Source organism: Populus trichocarpa, chromosome 14 (genome assembly GCF_000002775.5).
Source record: "Populus trichocarpa isolate Nisqually-1 chromosome 14, P.trichocarpa_v4.1, whole genome shotgun sequence".
NCBI lineage: Eukaryota > Viridiplantae > Streptophyta > Magnoliopsida > Malpighiales > Salicaceae > Populus > Populus trichocarpa.
The window spans coordinates 6655680-6670732 of NC_037298.2; the positions used below are offsets into that span (position 1 = coordinate 6655680).

At 32.2% G+C, this 15053-nt stretch overlaps 2 protein-coding genes across 9 annotated transcripts; one reads left to right on the plus strand and one right to left on the minus strand.

Annotated features, from left to right (window-relative positions):
• Positions 1–1417: 1417 nt before the first annotated feature.
• On the minus strand, positions 1418–3595 carry LOC7486782 (myb-related protein 308). The gene is made up of 2 exons (XM_002320840.4): positions 3234–3595; positions 1418–2327 (listed from the first exon to the last, which is right to left on the minus strand). Exons 1-2 carry the CDS (start codon positions 3364–3366, stop codon positions 1648–1650), a joined length of 813 nt encoding a protein of 270 aa, XP_002320876.1. The 5' UTR covers positions 3367–3595; the 3' UTR covers positions 1418–1647.
• Positions 3596–12255: 8660 nt separating this feature from the next.
• LOC7486783 (dof zinc finger protein DOF3.7) lies at positions 12256–14323 on the plus strand. Of its 8 annotated transcripts, none has more exons than XM_052446902.1 (3): positions 12264–12546; positions 13116–13518; positions 13615–14323. In XM_052446902.1, exons 2-3 carry the CDS (start codon positions 13137–13139, stop codon positions 13920–13922), a joined length of 690 nt encoding a protein of 229 aa, XP_052302862.1. In that variant the 5' UTR covers positions 12264–12546; positions 13116–13136; the 3' UTR covers positions 13923–14323. The 8 variants fall into 8 exon arrangements, with proteins under 8 accessions (XP_024439980.1, XP_002320208.1, XP_024439976.1 ...); XM_024584214.2 differs by having other exon boundaries at positions 12266–12546; positions 13107–13518; XM_024584212.1 differs by having other exon boundaries at positions 12256–12422; positions 13116–14323.
• The last annotated feature ends 730 nt before the right edge of the window (positions 14324–15053 follow it).

A 15053-nucleotide genomic window follows, 5' to 3' on the forward strand; every position in this document is an offset into this window, starting at 1 on the left:
AACACATTAAACTACTTTTTTTCAACCTCAATTTCAACTACAGTTTTAACCAAACACCTATTTTTTTAAACCAATCTCAATTAAAAATACTTTTTATAAAACAATATTTTTCAAACAACAACAGCTATCGCAATACCAAACACGCAGTTAATTTCTACGTTCTACGTGGTCTCGTTTTTCTCTGCACTCAGTTTTTCTTGTCAGCTCATTGTTTTCGTATATTTAAAGCATTGATGACGGAGGCAGGAATCCAAGTAAATGGACGATGTAACATGCTAAAGAAAGTTTTTTCGAAAATTAGTAAAAAAAAAAATTTAATGGAAAACTAGCACATGTAAATTATTTTTTTTAAAAAAATTATAGTTTTAAAATACTGCAGTTTGTTTTAATTTTCACAATCACTAAACAGGAAAGAGAAGAGAAAAAAAAATAATATAATATAAAAAAAGAAAAAAAATAAGACACCCGATAAATAATAAAACTCCAATAATGACACCTTTAAAATTATTAAAAAAATTATAACGAGACAATAAATTCACAAACATTAAAAAAAGTTACAAATAGTCGCATACACTGTCAAAAAATGAGGGAGTAATATTAATTTTTTCTTGTAAGCTCATTCTCTTTATATATTTCTAAGTTGTGTTAGGTAAAAAAATATTAAAATTTAGATTTTTAGATCCAAATTATCTAAATTTTGATTTTCTTATCACCTTCAGCAATCATGATTTATTATAATGGATGACTTTTTGACTATCAAGGTTAACGACTTGTCATCCCATCTATTAAAAAAACAGCTCAAGCAAAAAACATTATCTGCATGAGTTAAAAAAAGAAAAACCAAGTGCACGAAACCTGCCTTCTAGGCCTACCAATGTATAACTTTTTTTAGGGTCTCACACCTTTCTTTTCCTTATTTATTTAATTTTTTATTTTATAATTAAAGTTAAATAAAATTATTATTAGAATGATATTTGAAAAATCATCATTATGCCATATAATTAATCATTCTTTTATTTATTTCATTGTTGAAAATTGCTATATAGATCATGAAAAGTCTTTGTTGAAAGTCTTTTATTTGAAAGTCTTTTTTGGATAAAAATCATGCTTATGACATGGTCATGAAAAAACTTTTAAAATGATACTATTTTGAATTAACTCGGGAGTGAAAATCCAAATTGAATGTTTTGAATTTCGTTATCGGAAAATAATTATCAATTTCAAAAAATTTCAACCACCCAGTAATTTGTAAAAACGAAACCCAGAGTTTGAATTTCACCAACATGATGCATCGTGTTGTTCCTAATTCGAGGAGAGCTCAATACTTTTTGTATTCTACTGCACATCGTGATTATTATTAGCGACGAGAGTCATTAATGATACCAGTAGCATAATGTGTAACACATAGAACACACGGTTTCCTCGCATATCGTTATCATACATATCATTAATCATTATCTAATTACAAATTATTTATTAAACATAGAATCGGACCCTCGAACTCCATCCTCGATCGGCTGGCCAGCTAAGCTAGAACGTAAGCACGTGAAAACCACGAGTCAATCAAGCTCATCATCCACGAAACTTGAAAGTATATTACATCTGATCATGCATGGATAAATTATTACATTTTCTTGAAATTAATTGTCATACCAACAATGAATCGGCAAAGGAGTCTAATAGTACTTGATCCTGACGATCATCTATCTCCAGGAGCTGAAGATACTCCTCATACAGCTTCTCTAATGTGTTTGTCGTAGGCACAGGAGACTGGCATTCAAGATCTGAACCATTAACAAGACCGTATCGATCATTATCTCCAACAAGAAAGCTATCCCCGGTACCGAAAGACCCTTGATCTCTTCCTTGGCTTGGAGAAATAGTAATTGTATTGCTCTCAAAACTGTCATTTCTTGGTAAAGGTAAAGAGGTAAACCTAACAGGTTTAGGGAGGTGGACCTTATGCTTTTCAGCAGGCAAAATTAGTTTTGCTTTGCTTTTGTTTTGTTTCTTGTTACTGGTGTTTTTGTTACTTCTCCTTCTCTTCACTTCACGTTCTCCTGGTTCTGCTAACTTTCTGTGGGTGCCGGGGTCAGTAATTCCTTGGCTTCTAAGTCTCTTAACGAGATGAGTGTTCCAGTAATTCTTGATCTCATTATCGGTTCGACCTGGAAGCCTTCCGGCAATGAGAGACCACCGGTTACCAAGTAGGGAATGCATTCTAATAATGAGATCATCCTCATCAGGGGTGATATTTCCTCTCTTGATGTCTGGTCTTAGATAGTTCATCCATCTTAGCCTGCAACTTTTGCCACATCTGAGGAGACCTTCATTTAATTTTGGAAATACAAAGGGCGGAAGATACGTCAGATAATTAATTAAAGTCGGGTTTCTTCCAATTATTATAAACGTACGTATGGCACATGACATATTTGCACAAAGGAAAAAAAAAACGAGCATTGGAACATGAGGAGACATCAAGATCACAAATACATCGATCTGGATTAACAGAGAATCATGAAGAGAATTGAACACTTTTTATAAGGTTAATTTAAGACCCAAACTATAGTTAAGTGGAATAACTTGGGTTATAAGTTGAGTAGATTCACTCGATTTAATTTAAAATTGTGTTATTTTTTTATATAAATAAAACGATATTATTTTAATATTTTTTTATAAATAAAATCAGGTATTGGCTTAGCCGACCGGGTCGTGATGGACCCACAAAATCAACCGGGTCATATCGGATTAGCTCTCACCCTGTTAAATTTGAAACATGGCCCGAGCTAAGAATTGGATTTGCAGATTATCAGGTTGACCCGTCAAGCCGGACCAGTTTAATAACACTGAAAATAGCCAGGAAAACAATTTAATATTGCTTTTGTTTGATTTAGAATTGAAATTTGAAAGTTGAAGAAAAGGGAAAATTTGTAAAAAGAAAAGAGAATTGAAAGTCGTCAAGAAAACTCTCTCGAAACTCTACTTGCAAAAACAAACCAACAAAAACTCAAGCCACGATTAATTTTAAGAGCAAATATAGGGAACGTTTATTTTGATCGGTAAGTGTTTTTTTTTTTTTGAGAAGGATTACTAAAGCTTCTTAATTTGAAGAGGAAGGAGAACGCATAAAAAAATAAGAAATAAAAGAAAGCCAACGAACAAAATCAAAACGAAAGGAAAATGAAAGAAGAAGAGCGAGGCAATTAGTCTCGACTAATTAGATATATAATTACCAGCTTTTTTAGGCAAAGACCTCCAATGGCCTTCACCGTGAGCTTGAATATACTTGGTAAGCAACGTGTCTTCTCTGGGAGTCCACGGTCCTCTATGCAAGCCAACCTTGGAGCAACAAGGAGCCCTTCCCATTTCCCTGGTTATATTTCTTTCCTCTCTCGAATTCCAAGTGTGAAAGGAGAATAAAAAAGTGAGAGAACTAGCTAGCTAGAACGACATCGTTGAGAAGGGGGATATTACTGAAGACTTAAGATGCTCCAAGTCGTGAGCATAATAATCCACAGGTTTTTCCCCCCTTTTAAACCTCTAGCAAATTAATTAATGAAGGCCCAGAACTCTGTTCTCCTTTGCTTTTAAAACGGCAATTTCTATTTATAATTGGCATGTTTGGTTTACACTTTTCATTGGCCACTTAAATTTCGTGCATTAACGAGCACGTAACTCAGCGGCCCTTCTTCCCCATCTGCCCTTCTCTTTCCACTGGGCTTACTTAGTCCCAATGATCAGCACCGTGGCGGCTCAATTAGGACCGTTCATTATGTGAAAGGCTGCTCCTACATGACTTCAAGGACACTGGTAATTTGATTGTCGAGCATTTGAGAATGTGGTTATAATTGTCTTTATTGTTGTATTAAATATTATTAATATGAGATTATAATAACAATAATAATAATAAATAAATAAATAAATAAATCATGATGTATATCGCGTCTGTGCAACCATTCAACGTCAAGAATAAAAGCAAATTATATATATGATTTTAATGATATGTAGTATTGAAAATTAAATGTTAATTATTTGACTAGAGTTAACAATTAATTATTTTTTAAATGTAAGAATTATCCTTTTTTAATGTTTTTTTTTTTGTGGGCGGTCAAATCAGAAAGAGTTAAAAAAAATGACGTACATGGTAGGTATGGAAGTCATCATGAAAAGAAATGTTAGGTATGAAAGTAATCAAATTGTCATGAATAATTAATGGAATAACTAAGTTAAAAAAATATATAAAATTCAACATTAAACTTTTCAAATGAAATGGGATTTATTAATTATTTCATTCAAAATAGGAAGATTAAATTATATTTTCTCTATATATAAATAACATATGGCTTAAGATTTTACTCATCTATATTGCCCGTATTTCATCGAAGGAGAAAATTTGAGGTGTCAGTATTGTTTTTTTAAAAAACAAGTATATATTCATAATAAATCAAGTTGATTGGTGAAAACCTGATCTGGGTAAGAAAAATTTAAGGTGATGTTGTTGAAACTTTATTTATATATATATATATATATATATATATATATATATATATATAAAAATAGAAGATTCTACTACAGGAGCCTGTACAAAGGAATAACAAACGATCCAAGAACTGTAAATTAAGACAAACAATTAGCTGCTTAATCAATCAATACGTTTGTAAAATTTGAAATATCTTTTCTGGGTGTGCAAACATTAAAATTGCGGATATCTTATAAAGTTTTGTGGACCCTGACAACTTAATTTGCATGTTCAAGGATTGCCTATATTCATGCTAGATATATAATTAATCATGTTGAATTGGGTCGATTATAAACTATGATTATTATCCTCTCTCTCTCTCTCTCTCTCTCTCTCTCTCTCTTTCTGGTTAGGAATTCTGAAATGCCATTCTTTACCTTTAATGTGTCTCTCACATTTCATACTGAGCGATATATAGATCTTATTAACTTTTTTAATGCTCAATTATGGACGAAAGACGTTTGCTTTTTAGCTGTAACCTGTAATCACTACTTCATAAAAAGTTTTTCTATATGGGGATGCACGGTATCTTTACATGTATTACCTCATTTTAAGAAGTGATGTTCGATGAGATCAAGCTTGCGGGAACTTTGTTTTTCGAGAAGTGACAAAGGGAGTAGTGGAAAGTAGATTAGACAGCTGTGGTGATCTGCCTAAGCTGGGAGAATTCAATATTGTAATCTAGCAGACAGGCCAAGAGAATGCCCGCAAGAGCATGTTCTTCAACATTCTTAATTTGAAGTTTTCCGAACGCTCCTATTCCTGACAAGGGATGCGTCATATATAATTACAAAAGCGTAGAATGTCAAAGTTTCAAAAATACTCTTTTTCCCACGACAACAAACACATAATTAAACAGACAAATTCAAATGTGAAAGGAAATGGAGATATATTGGTGATTGACGAGCTAGTCAATATATAGCACCCTATAATGCGTACGTATTCCTACTACTTCTCCTGGCACAATAACTTGTGTTTTAGTAATTGGAGGACTCTAATTATAAAATATAAGAGACTGCAGAAAAGGGTATGATATCCATCACCTGTAACAAGTAAAGATGACGTTGACAATGGATTCAAAAGATGGAAGTGGTTGGCTCATGATCATAAATCAAAGGTTATTAGGTAATGTATCAAAGTCACTTGTTTTATAAAGCATTGGTATGCTGTCTATACGGGTTCAAATTTATATACCTAACTAGTAGGGCCTAAATACCCTAAAAACAATTCTGACCTTGTGAATTATACAAGTAAAAAGCCATTCTTTCCTCTCGTATATAGAAGTAGAATAGAAAAATTACTTGTATTTAAATAATTTTTCTACAACAAAATTTGTACAACTGATGTATTAAGTTGTGATAAAGTATGCATATTATAAATGATAAGTGATTGCTTTTTCATGAAAAAGAAAAAAGAAGAAGTTTACATGCGCATATATAGAATTTTATGTGAAAAATATGTTTATATTGCATTAATTACAAGGAGTGAAAGCTAGGGTTTCCTTGGTGGTTGAGAAGGTTTGATTTCTTTCTTGACTTTCTATGTTCACGTCTTGGAGTCAATATTGGAGAAATTTATTAAATTCCTCTAAATACAGTGTGCTAGTGTGTGTGTGTGTGTGTGGGGGGGGGGGGGGGGGGGGGGGTGTTGTGATCACAAGCTAATCCGAAGATATCTCTATCATAGAATAAAAACATACACTTGTATGAAACATATCTTAAGTATAATGTTTTACTTTCACCTAAAAATATATATAGGAGTTGTTTAGAAACAAAATATACTACTAAAAAATTGACAAATAAAATAAAATACTGACAAAATATTTTAGTCTGTAGATTGCAGTGAATTTTACCAACAGAATATTCCATCACTATTTTTATCGGTATATTCTTTACCAATATTTTACATCACTGTAGATTGCAGTGAATTTTACCAATAAAAATAAAAATATTCTTTCGATATATACCGAGAGGATTACGATGGGAAAACAAAGAATTAAAAAAAAATCAAAAGGTATGATGACATGTCATTTATACAGATGACATTACTGACAATATTAATCTGTTTGTAAAATCCGTTCGTAAGTCTGTCGGTAATATTTAAAAGAGCATTGAAAGTATAAAATACCAATAGATATACCGATAAAATAAGTTTGTCGGTATATTCCAGATAGCATTGAAATTGTTACATTCTCTCTGACATTGTTTATTGTATTAAATACAAAGGGTATCAACAACGAATTAAGTCTGTCAGTATATTCCAGGGAGCTTTGAGATTATTCATTTATCAATTGCACTGTTCATGTTCTTAATTACATACAGAATTACCAATAGATTAAGTCTATCGGTATTTTTTCAAGAGCTCCGAAATTATTCACTTCTCAATTACACTGTTAATTACCGTTTATTATAGACAGAATTTTCGACGGACTGAATAGTCATCAGTGATTTTTGGGAGGTTTCTGAAAATTTACAATTAAATTGAAATTTTAATATAAATATTACAGGCAAAATTGAAAATTTAAATTAAATATTATAAGCGAAATCACTGACAGAATAATTAAAAATATTAATATTTAATTATTCATCGGTAAAACCGTCGATAAAAGGCTCAATTAAAAGACTAGAATCGCTAATTTCATAATAAACGCACCTCTTCTTCTTAATATTCTCTCTTCATCATCATCATCTTCTTCTCTCTTTTTCTTTTGTAAAAAACAACTCTTTTTATCTTTCTCTTCTCTCCTCAACTCTAACTCTTTCTCTTTTCCTCCACACGCAAGTATGTCTTTTTTTTTTTTCTTCTCTTCTCATTTTGTTTTTGTTAATTAACATACTTTATGAATTTATTTTTTTTCTCTTCTCAGCTTCACTCGCAAAAAAATAAAGGTAAGATTTTTTGTTCTTTTTTTTTTCTTGTGGTTTTTTGCATTATATTTGTTTTTTTGATATGTTTTTAATTTATTATGTTCTTAATAATTGTATGGATGTTGTTGTAGAAATTGTTTTTCATATGAGAACAATTTTTTTGGATTTTTTTCAATTTTGTTGTTAAATTTCAATTAAATGTATGTGATTGATTTTCATTATTATTAGTTAATTTTGTTGTTCAATTTCAATTAAATGAATTTATTTGTTGCAAATTTATTTGAGTTGATTTTCCTCTTCTTTTTTCAAGAAACTCATTTCCTAAGTATTATTGAGTGTTGATTTATATTAATTTAACTTATTTTAACTATTTTTTTTACTTATGTTTAATATATTTTTTAAATAATGTATATTTTTAAATAATTGCTTACAGTTTTACCGATGGATTAAGTCCGTCTGTAAATGTCAAAGAGTTGGAAAAGAATTACTGCAAATACCATCATCATTGTTTAATCACCAACGAGATTGCATACGGTATTTCTGTCGGTAATATCAAATTCCCCAAGGGAAATACTGATGGAATAAAACAGAGATTTTTTATGCCGTGCCTTTTCAATTATTAAATCCATCGGTGATTATATTATCGATTAACTCACCGATAGACTACAAATTACTAACGAGAGTTTTTTCGACAGCTTGTTTTCGTCCGTAAGCCCATTGATAATATACATACCGATGGATTGTGAGTGTAAATACAAACAAAATTTTTGTCAATAAATCTAAGAATTCTGGTAGTGATAATACTTCAGTAATTTGAGAAACTAGAGTTATAAAAAGCAAAACTAAAACTTCCAATTTAAATACAAAATTTATCTATCCAAAAAACTAGAAAACTAGTTTTCCAGTTTTAAAAATTTATATTGAATTTAAAAAAGATATTTTAGAGGCTCTTCATAGTTTTTTCAAAACAAGTTTTTCACTATTTTCTAAATGTAGAAAAAACATAAACAATAAAAGTTTTCTTTTATATACAAACACTCTTTAGCAATGTAAAATATTAAAAGTATTTTTTCATATTTTCATAGTTAGTTAGTTGCATAAATCTTATTTCATTAATTTTAAATTTAATATAAGGATTTTTTTAGTTAATAATATAAATTCTTCATGATAATTCTTTATTTGAATGAAATAAAATTGATATTTTATAATTATATTAATACAAATATAAAATATTAAGAAAGCTATTATAAATAATGGTTTTGATTTTTTTTAATAAAAAAGTAATTATAATCTTGATATATTTATTTTTTTATGGAAAAATCCTTTTTTGTTTCAATACATTAACATGTTTTTAAATTTTTTATTGAAAAATTAAAAAAAATGAAAATAGTTTTTTGTTATTGAACACACCTTTAATGTTTTACCTTTTTTACGTTAGTAGAATAGGAAAATGACTTGAGAGAAAACAAGTTCTTGCTCAAAAGCGGATTTGTCTCTTTACGAAGATATAAAATAAAAGTTGGACGTAAGTAATACTACAGGCATCTATAGCCTCCCTGCATGTAAACCATGGGCCCATATTTACTCTATGAGTCCAAGCATTTGTGTTTTAGACCCAACTCCTAACAATGAGGCTTTTCGTATGGGCCGTTCCTGGGCCTTGCGAGAGGAAGCAACTTTCCTCTTTTAACTGTCGTGAATCGAGGATGGAATGGATATCAAATATTGGGCCATAAACATTTGGACAGGAATGTGAATAACTTTCAGAGTAATTCGCCACCACCCTTGTGCTCGGATTGACTCCTCTTTTTAATCTCTCAAAACGATTAATAAATTAGAAAAATTACATATTCCCTGAGAATGGAATTTGCATATACATGTTCAAATATCAGAAGAAATTCTTGGGATGTGGGTACGAGACCTGTGAGCTTTTGGTCTTGGAAAACAAAATTACACATGCCCTGTCACACATTCTATCGGATCAACATTGTGTTGTCCAACATGGAAATATATTTATTTTATTGGTAGACCTATGATTGCAGCACAAGACCAAAATGCAGAATTGCCCGTGCTGCAAGGGGAAGGCGATTGACGTGTAACGCACCAGCTAGCTCCATGTTTTTCACGTAAAAAATATGCCCATCGCCGGCCTTGACGCATCGATCAGATAAGCTCTTGCTGATTTGCCTTCCAACAAACACACCTTCGTGTTGCAACAAGTCAATTTGTGATCGACTAGGAGTTTGTTTTTTGTGATGGGTTTTTTTAGGTTCTAAAAAAAGCAAGAGTTGTATAGTTTATTCCAGCCATTCTTGCTCATAGAAAACGTGTTTTTTTAGGAGGAAAAATAATAATAATAAGATCAACTACAGCAATCACTTCATTCTTGAAAAAGATAAAAATATTGACCGTGATCATTTGATTAATTACGTTTCGTCAATATTGTGCCGTTTCAATGAGATTTGTCTGACATTATCCTCTCAATTTTTTCTTTTTGTTTATTTATTTAAATTAAATGATGGTGTTAAAATCTGTACAAAAGAAAATATATACTTCTTTAAAAGAATCTCCATTCAAAGAAACATATAGATGAAAACCAGTCTCAAATGATGCAAGAATGCTTTTTATTATCGAAAAAAGGAGACATGTGAAGAAATCCCGTTTATCGGTTCACAATTTTTTTTATTTATAATAAAGAAATCGGGAAAATTTGGCATTTGGTTAACAAATATTCTTTTATTATTTATAATACAGTAATCAATCGGGAGTTTGTTTTAGAAATTTATATCATATGTGTTCTCTTAATAAAGAGGATATTAATGTAAAAAAAGAAGAAGAAGAATGACAGAATATTACTAGTACAATATAACTTTTGTGTTTTATAAATTATTATTTCTTTGTTCAAGGAATTTTAAAGAAGAATTATAAATTCCAAGTACAATATAAAATTAGCTTAAATCAACTCGGTTCCGCCATGCCATCTAGAATCGGGCTACAAGGGGGTTCTCGGTCCATACCAACGAATTCGAGCCCAGTTGATGATAGCATGAGCGAGTATGAGATATTCGGAAAAGTTTGCCGATAGTGCTTGTAATTTTGCCAAAATCTGAGAGATGATGATCGAAGCAATTTGTCCTGACATAAAAGCACCATTCTCTTGTGTTCGGTGGAAAATAGTAATATCACGGTACGGTGATATCAACAAGGTTATGCACGGAGCTTCTCTAATCTGGAGAGGGCATCATAGGAGAACAAATTAAACAATCCGAGTGAAACTGCGAGTAAGATTCGGTTCCTCGGCCATTTCGAAGAGCTTCAAGCCATAGCTGTCAGCATCCCGTAAAAGACAGCGCGCATTATTTGGGCCCCCACCACTTTTGCGCTTGTCGGGTCTTGTCGGCTCCCCCTCTCGATCCCTCCACGAACTTTCCATTTTCACTTCTGCATTTCTAGCTTTCCTTACAATCCGGCCCCTTAATATTTATAATTAAAAGTAACATCTAAAATACAGGTGAATTAGATGGTAAACTATTTAATCATTAATTTAGTACAAGTTTCGAAGATCTTGACTCTGCATAATACCTATATAATTAAGCAGATTAAAAAAAATTTCACTCTTCAATTTTTTTTTATTGGATTGTTTTTTAAAATATTTTTTATTTAAAAATATATTTTTATTTTTTTTAATTTATTTTTTACATCAATGTATCAAAATAATTCTAAAAAATATTTTTTAATTTTTTTGAAAAGTACGGCGATAAAGTCCAACAGACTCTAATTATAGTTGGAAAATGTGCTGAATAATTTCAAGATCAATTAATTAAGCAACTTAAACTATATACTTATACGGTGCTATTAGCTTTAGCTAGAAAAGAAATGATTGTAAAAATAACAGAATACAAAGACAAACTTGGACCGTCAAATTTCAAATACGAGCCTGCACATCTTGCTAGCTAGACAAACTTGAATTCAATTTGATGTTGATTGATCTCGTTAGTCCAAGGAGTGAGTAAAAGGAAGCCCAAGTAAATGAAGATTAAATCTTCATGAAAGGGCGTGAAGATTTCCAAAAATATTTTATGTGCGGAAATTACTTTTGTATGCATGGAGGTTCATCGAATAAGAAATGAGCATTAACTAAAGAAAATAGTTAACTATATATATATATATATATATATATATATATATATATATATATATATATCGAGTCGTAACAGCGATTGGTACGATCTAGCTAACGTAGCGTAATTAATCTGCAAGCAAAGAATATGTGAATAAAGGGTGAATAATTAAGAAGTTGCCTCCGAAATCTGTGAGAAAGGATCTTCCGAGAAATTAATTGCGGGAGAGGATGTTAAAAAGTAATCACAATCTTATCTTTATTGATAAACCAAACAGAAACCAGTCCCTGTTCATGAGTGGTCTTGAAAAGAAATTATTAAAGGGTGACGAAAAATACGGTACTAATTGTTTTTTTTATAAAAAATATATTAGAATAATATTTTTTATTTTTTTTGAAATTATTTTTATATTAACCTATTAAAATAATATAGAAACACTAAAAATATTAATTTAAAATAAAAAAATTAAAATTTTTCTTAGAATATTTATACAGCTTTTTTTTTAAAAAAAACAACAGTTACGTTACAAGAGATCGAACAAACAATAAAAAAAGACTTCCCCATTATAAGGTCAAAAAGTTGAAACCCACACACTCATGATTCCACCCACGATGAATAAACAAATGTACAAATCCACTATTGAATTGAAATCTGACGACAGAAAACCCCACACAGAGGATTGAACCAGCGCAGCCACTTCAAAATGTGATTAATACTCCCTTTCTCTTACTAGTCTGGTCTACTATGGCAACGTGTTGTGTGTTCATAATGTAGTCAAAACAAATACATCTCTCTCTCTTGCTTTTTTTTTTTCTCTTTCCGACCTAATAAAGTGAACTAGCACATAAAGCCAGCATACAAACAATCTAAAACATTCTTTCTTGCAATAAGAACAGCTGCAGACAAATTAAGGAGGTGAATACGATCCTTTCTTTCCCTTTCCCTCTCTCCCTCTCTCTCTCTCTCTATCTCTGAAGTCATCAGTTGCTTTTTTTCCTTCCTTTTCTTCTGAACTACGGATGCTGCTTCATGGCCACGGGTGGGTAGATATTTGTTTGCTTAATTAGTATTGTATAAGATTTTCTTCGTACAGTTGTGACTTTTCTGGTTTTTGGCTTTTAAGTTTATATACCATGGAGCATGTCCCAGTAGTTTTTTTTTGAGAGATCGAATATTATTTGTTGTTTCTCTTTTTGCTCTTTTGTTTGTCTTTGAGATCTTCAAGCACAGTCCTGAAGGACCCTTCTATTTGAATTTTCTTTATGGAAAGGTTGTTCTTTGAACCATGCATGAAACCACTGAACTTTTTCTTTCTACTTTTTTGCTTATGCGAGAACATATAAAGGAAAGGGAAAAGGCATCATTTGTTATTATCGTTTGTTCTTTTAAGGCTTTTTTCTTTTCTTTTATGGAGTATATTAATTTCCTGTTTCATGTAATTCTGCAGACAAAAACCCTAGCTATTCTCTCCTTTTCTTTTTCTTTTTGATCTACTGATTGTTATCTCATCGACCATCTTTTAATTAGGTTCCAAGATTTCATGGCCCTTATTTCTTTGTACTCTATAGTTATAGATCTCCTTTTGTTGTCTGACTCTAGGGTTTGCAGGATTTTAAACCGGTAAAGCCCATGGACGAGATGGCATCTAATTCATGTGGAAGGCCTGGTGTAGAGAGAAAACCAAGGCCTCAAGAGCAATTGAACTGTCCAAGATGTAACTCAACCAATACCAAGTTTTGTTACTATAACAACTACAGTCTCACACAACCAAGATACTTTTGCAAGACTTGCAGAAGGTACTGGACTGAAGGAGGATCTCTTAGAAATGTTCCTGTTGGAGGAGGTTCAAGAAAGAACAAGAGATCTACATCATCGTCAGTGGCAACATCTTCGTCTAAGCTCCCTGATCTCAACCCACCAAGCCTCTCACACTTCTCTTCTCAAAACCCTAAGAGTACCCATGAAGGTCAAGACCTTAATCTGGCATTCCCAGCTATGCAGGATAGTCAAGGTATATCTCATTATACTGAAGTGCCCAAAACTGAAAATAGGAACAACAATCAACATAACTCTTCTTCTTCTCCCTATACTTCTTCTCCAATTTCAGCTATGGAGCTACTAAGGAGTGGATTTGCTTCTAGGGGTTTGAATACTTTTATCCCAACACCGATGCCGGATTCAAATACACTTTATTCTTCTGGTGGATTCCCTTTGCAAGAACTGAGACCAACTCTGAGCTTTCCTGCTGATGGGCTTGGAAGTAGATATGGAATTCAAGAAAATAGTGGGAGGCTTTTATTTCCATTTGGTGAGCTGAAACAGCTTTCAAGCACAACGTCTGAAGTTGATCAAAACAAGGGACAGGGGGGTTCAAGTGGATACTGGAATGGAATGTTTGGCGGAGGATCATGGTAAAAGAAAGAAGAAAGAGACAAAGAGACAAAGAAACTGCTTTATCTTCTTTCTTTGCACTCCTTTTCACATGCATGGTATTAGGTCACATGTTGAAAGCTGTTCATGACTAACATATATAGGATACATATGGTTTCTTTTTTGCTTTGCTTTATATCCCTCTCTTTACTCTTTGAGCAGTGTAACAATTTTGAAGCTCATTTGGTTTTTGGCTTCAAAAAGGGTTCTTACACATATAATGTTGTCAAGATAGAGGAAGATTTGAATACGAGTCTGGGTTTTCTCATGGCAGTATGGCTTGTATTCATAAAGGCTTCTATCAGAACTTGCACCTGAAGTATTATTGTATTGAGTGTCCAGAGTTGGTTCAGTTAAGTTTGCAATGAGAATGAGATTTGGAAGAATTGAAGTTTCGACACAAAAATATTCTCTCAGTTAACTAATCAACTTTTAAGTTGTGTGGTTTAGTTCGTGCTGCTGTGTGATCTTATCGGTATCTAATTGTCTCGAACATTTCCCCCCTCTTTGTGTCTCAAACCAGTCTGGTGTGTCAGGTCTGACTTGTCATCCATTGGAATCGATGAGACTCTCTCAGCCATAAAACGCACTTCATGGGAGCAAGCTAGCGCAGAAGCCAAAGAAGAAAAACAACATGGCATGTCCCACCTTTTAGAGTAGTTTTCTTGCTGTCCAAATCTCTTTTGCAAGTCCAATCTTAATTAATAAACAAAACATCAAAGCAAATTGTACTTAGAAAACAAATTTACCTGCCCCAACTAAAAGCTTACCTGATATAATTTTTAATCACCCACTTGATTTAGCGGATGACCCCGAATCCATGAAATGATCATTCCTGCATGTTATTAGTTATTTTAATATTCACAGACTTAGAAAATCTGACGACTCCACCTTTCTCCTTGGTCTTGAGAGGGACCCCCAAACATTCCTCTGGGCAAGCGTGCTTAGAAATAATCTCCCCCTCCTGCCTAGAGAATCCATCCATTCAAATTTCTTCTTCTCCATCTTTTTTATGTGTTGTGCATATCACATGACTGTGATTTTGGACGAAGTTTTCTGTTTCTTCCCAATTTCAGGCCTCAGGCTAGGTGCTAGCTAGACTCCTGTCTTTCATCG

What these genes read in the sequence shown, in the direction of transcription:
- LOC7486783 (XM_024584212.1), top strand. Translation starts at nt 13,137, where the DNA reads ATGGACGAGATGGCATCTAATTCATGTGGAAGGCCTGGTGTAGAGAGA.
- LOC7486782 (XM_002320840.4), bottom strand. Translation starts at nt 3,366, where the DNA reads ATGGGAAGGGCTCCTTGTTGCTCCAAGGTTGGCTTGCATAGAGGACCG. An exon ending in GTCTTTGCCTAAAAAAGCTG is followed by an intron (nt 2,328 to 3,233) that starts GTAATTATATAT and finishes AATTAAATGAAG; the next exon opens with GTCTCCTCAGATGTGGCAAA.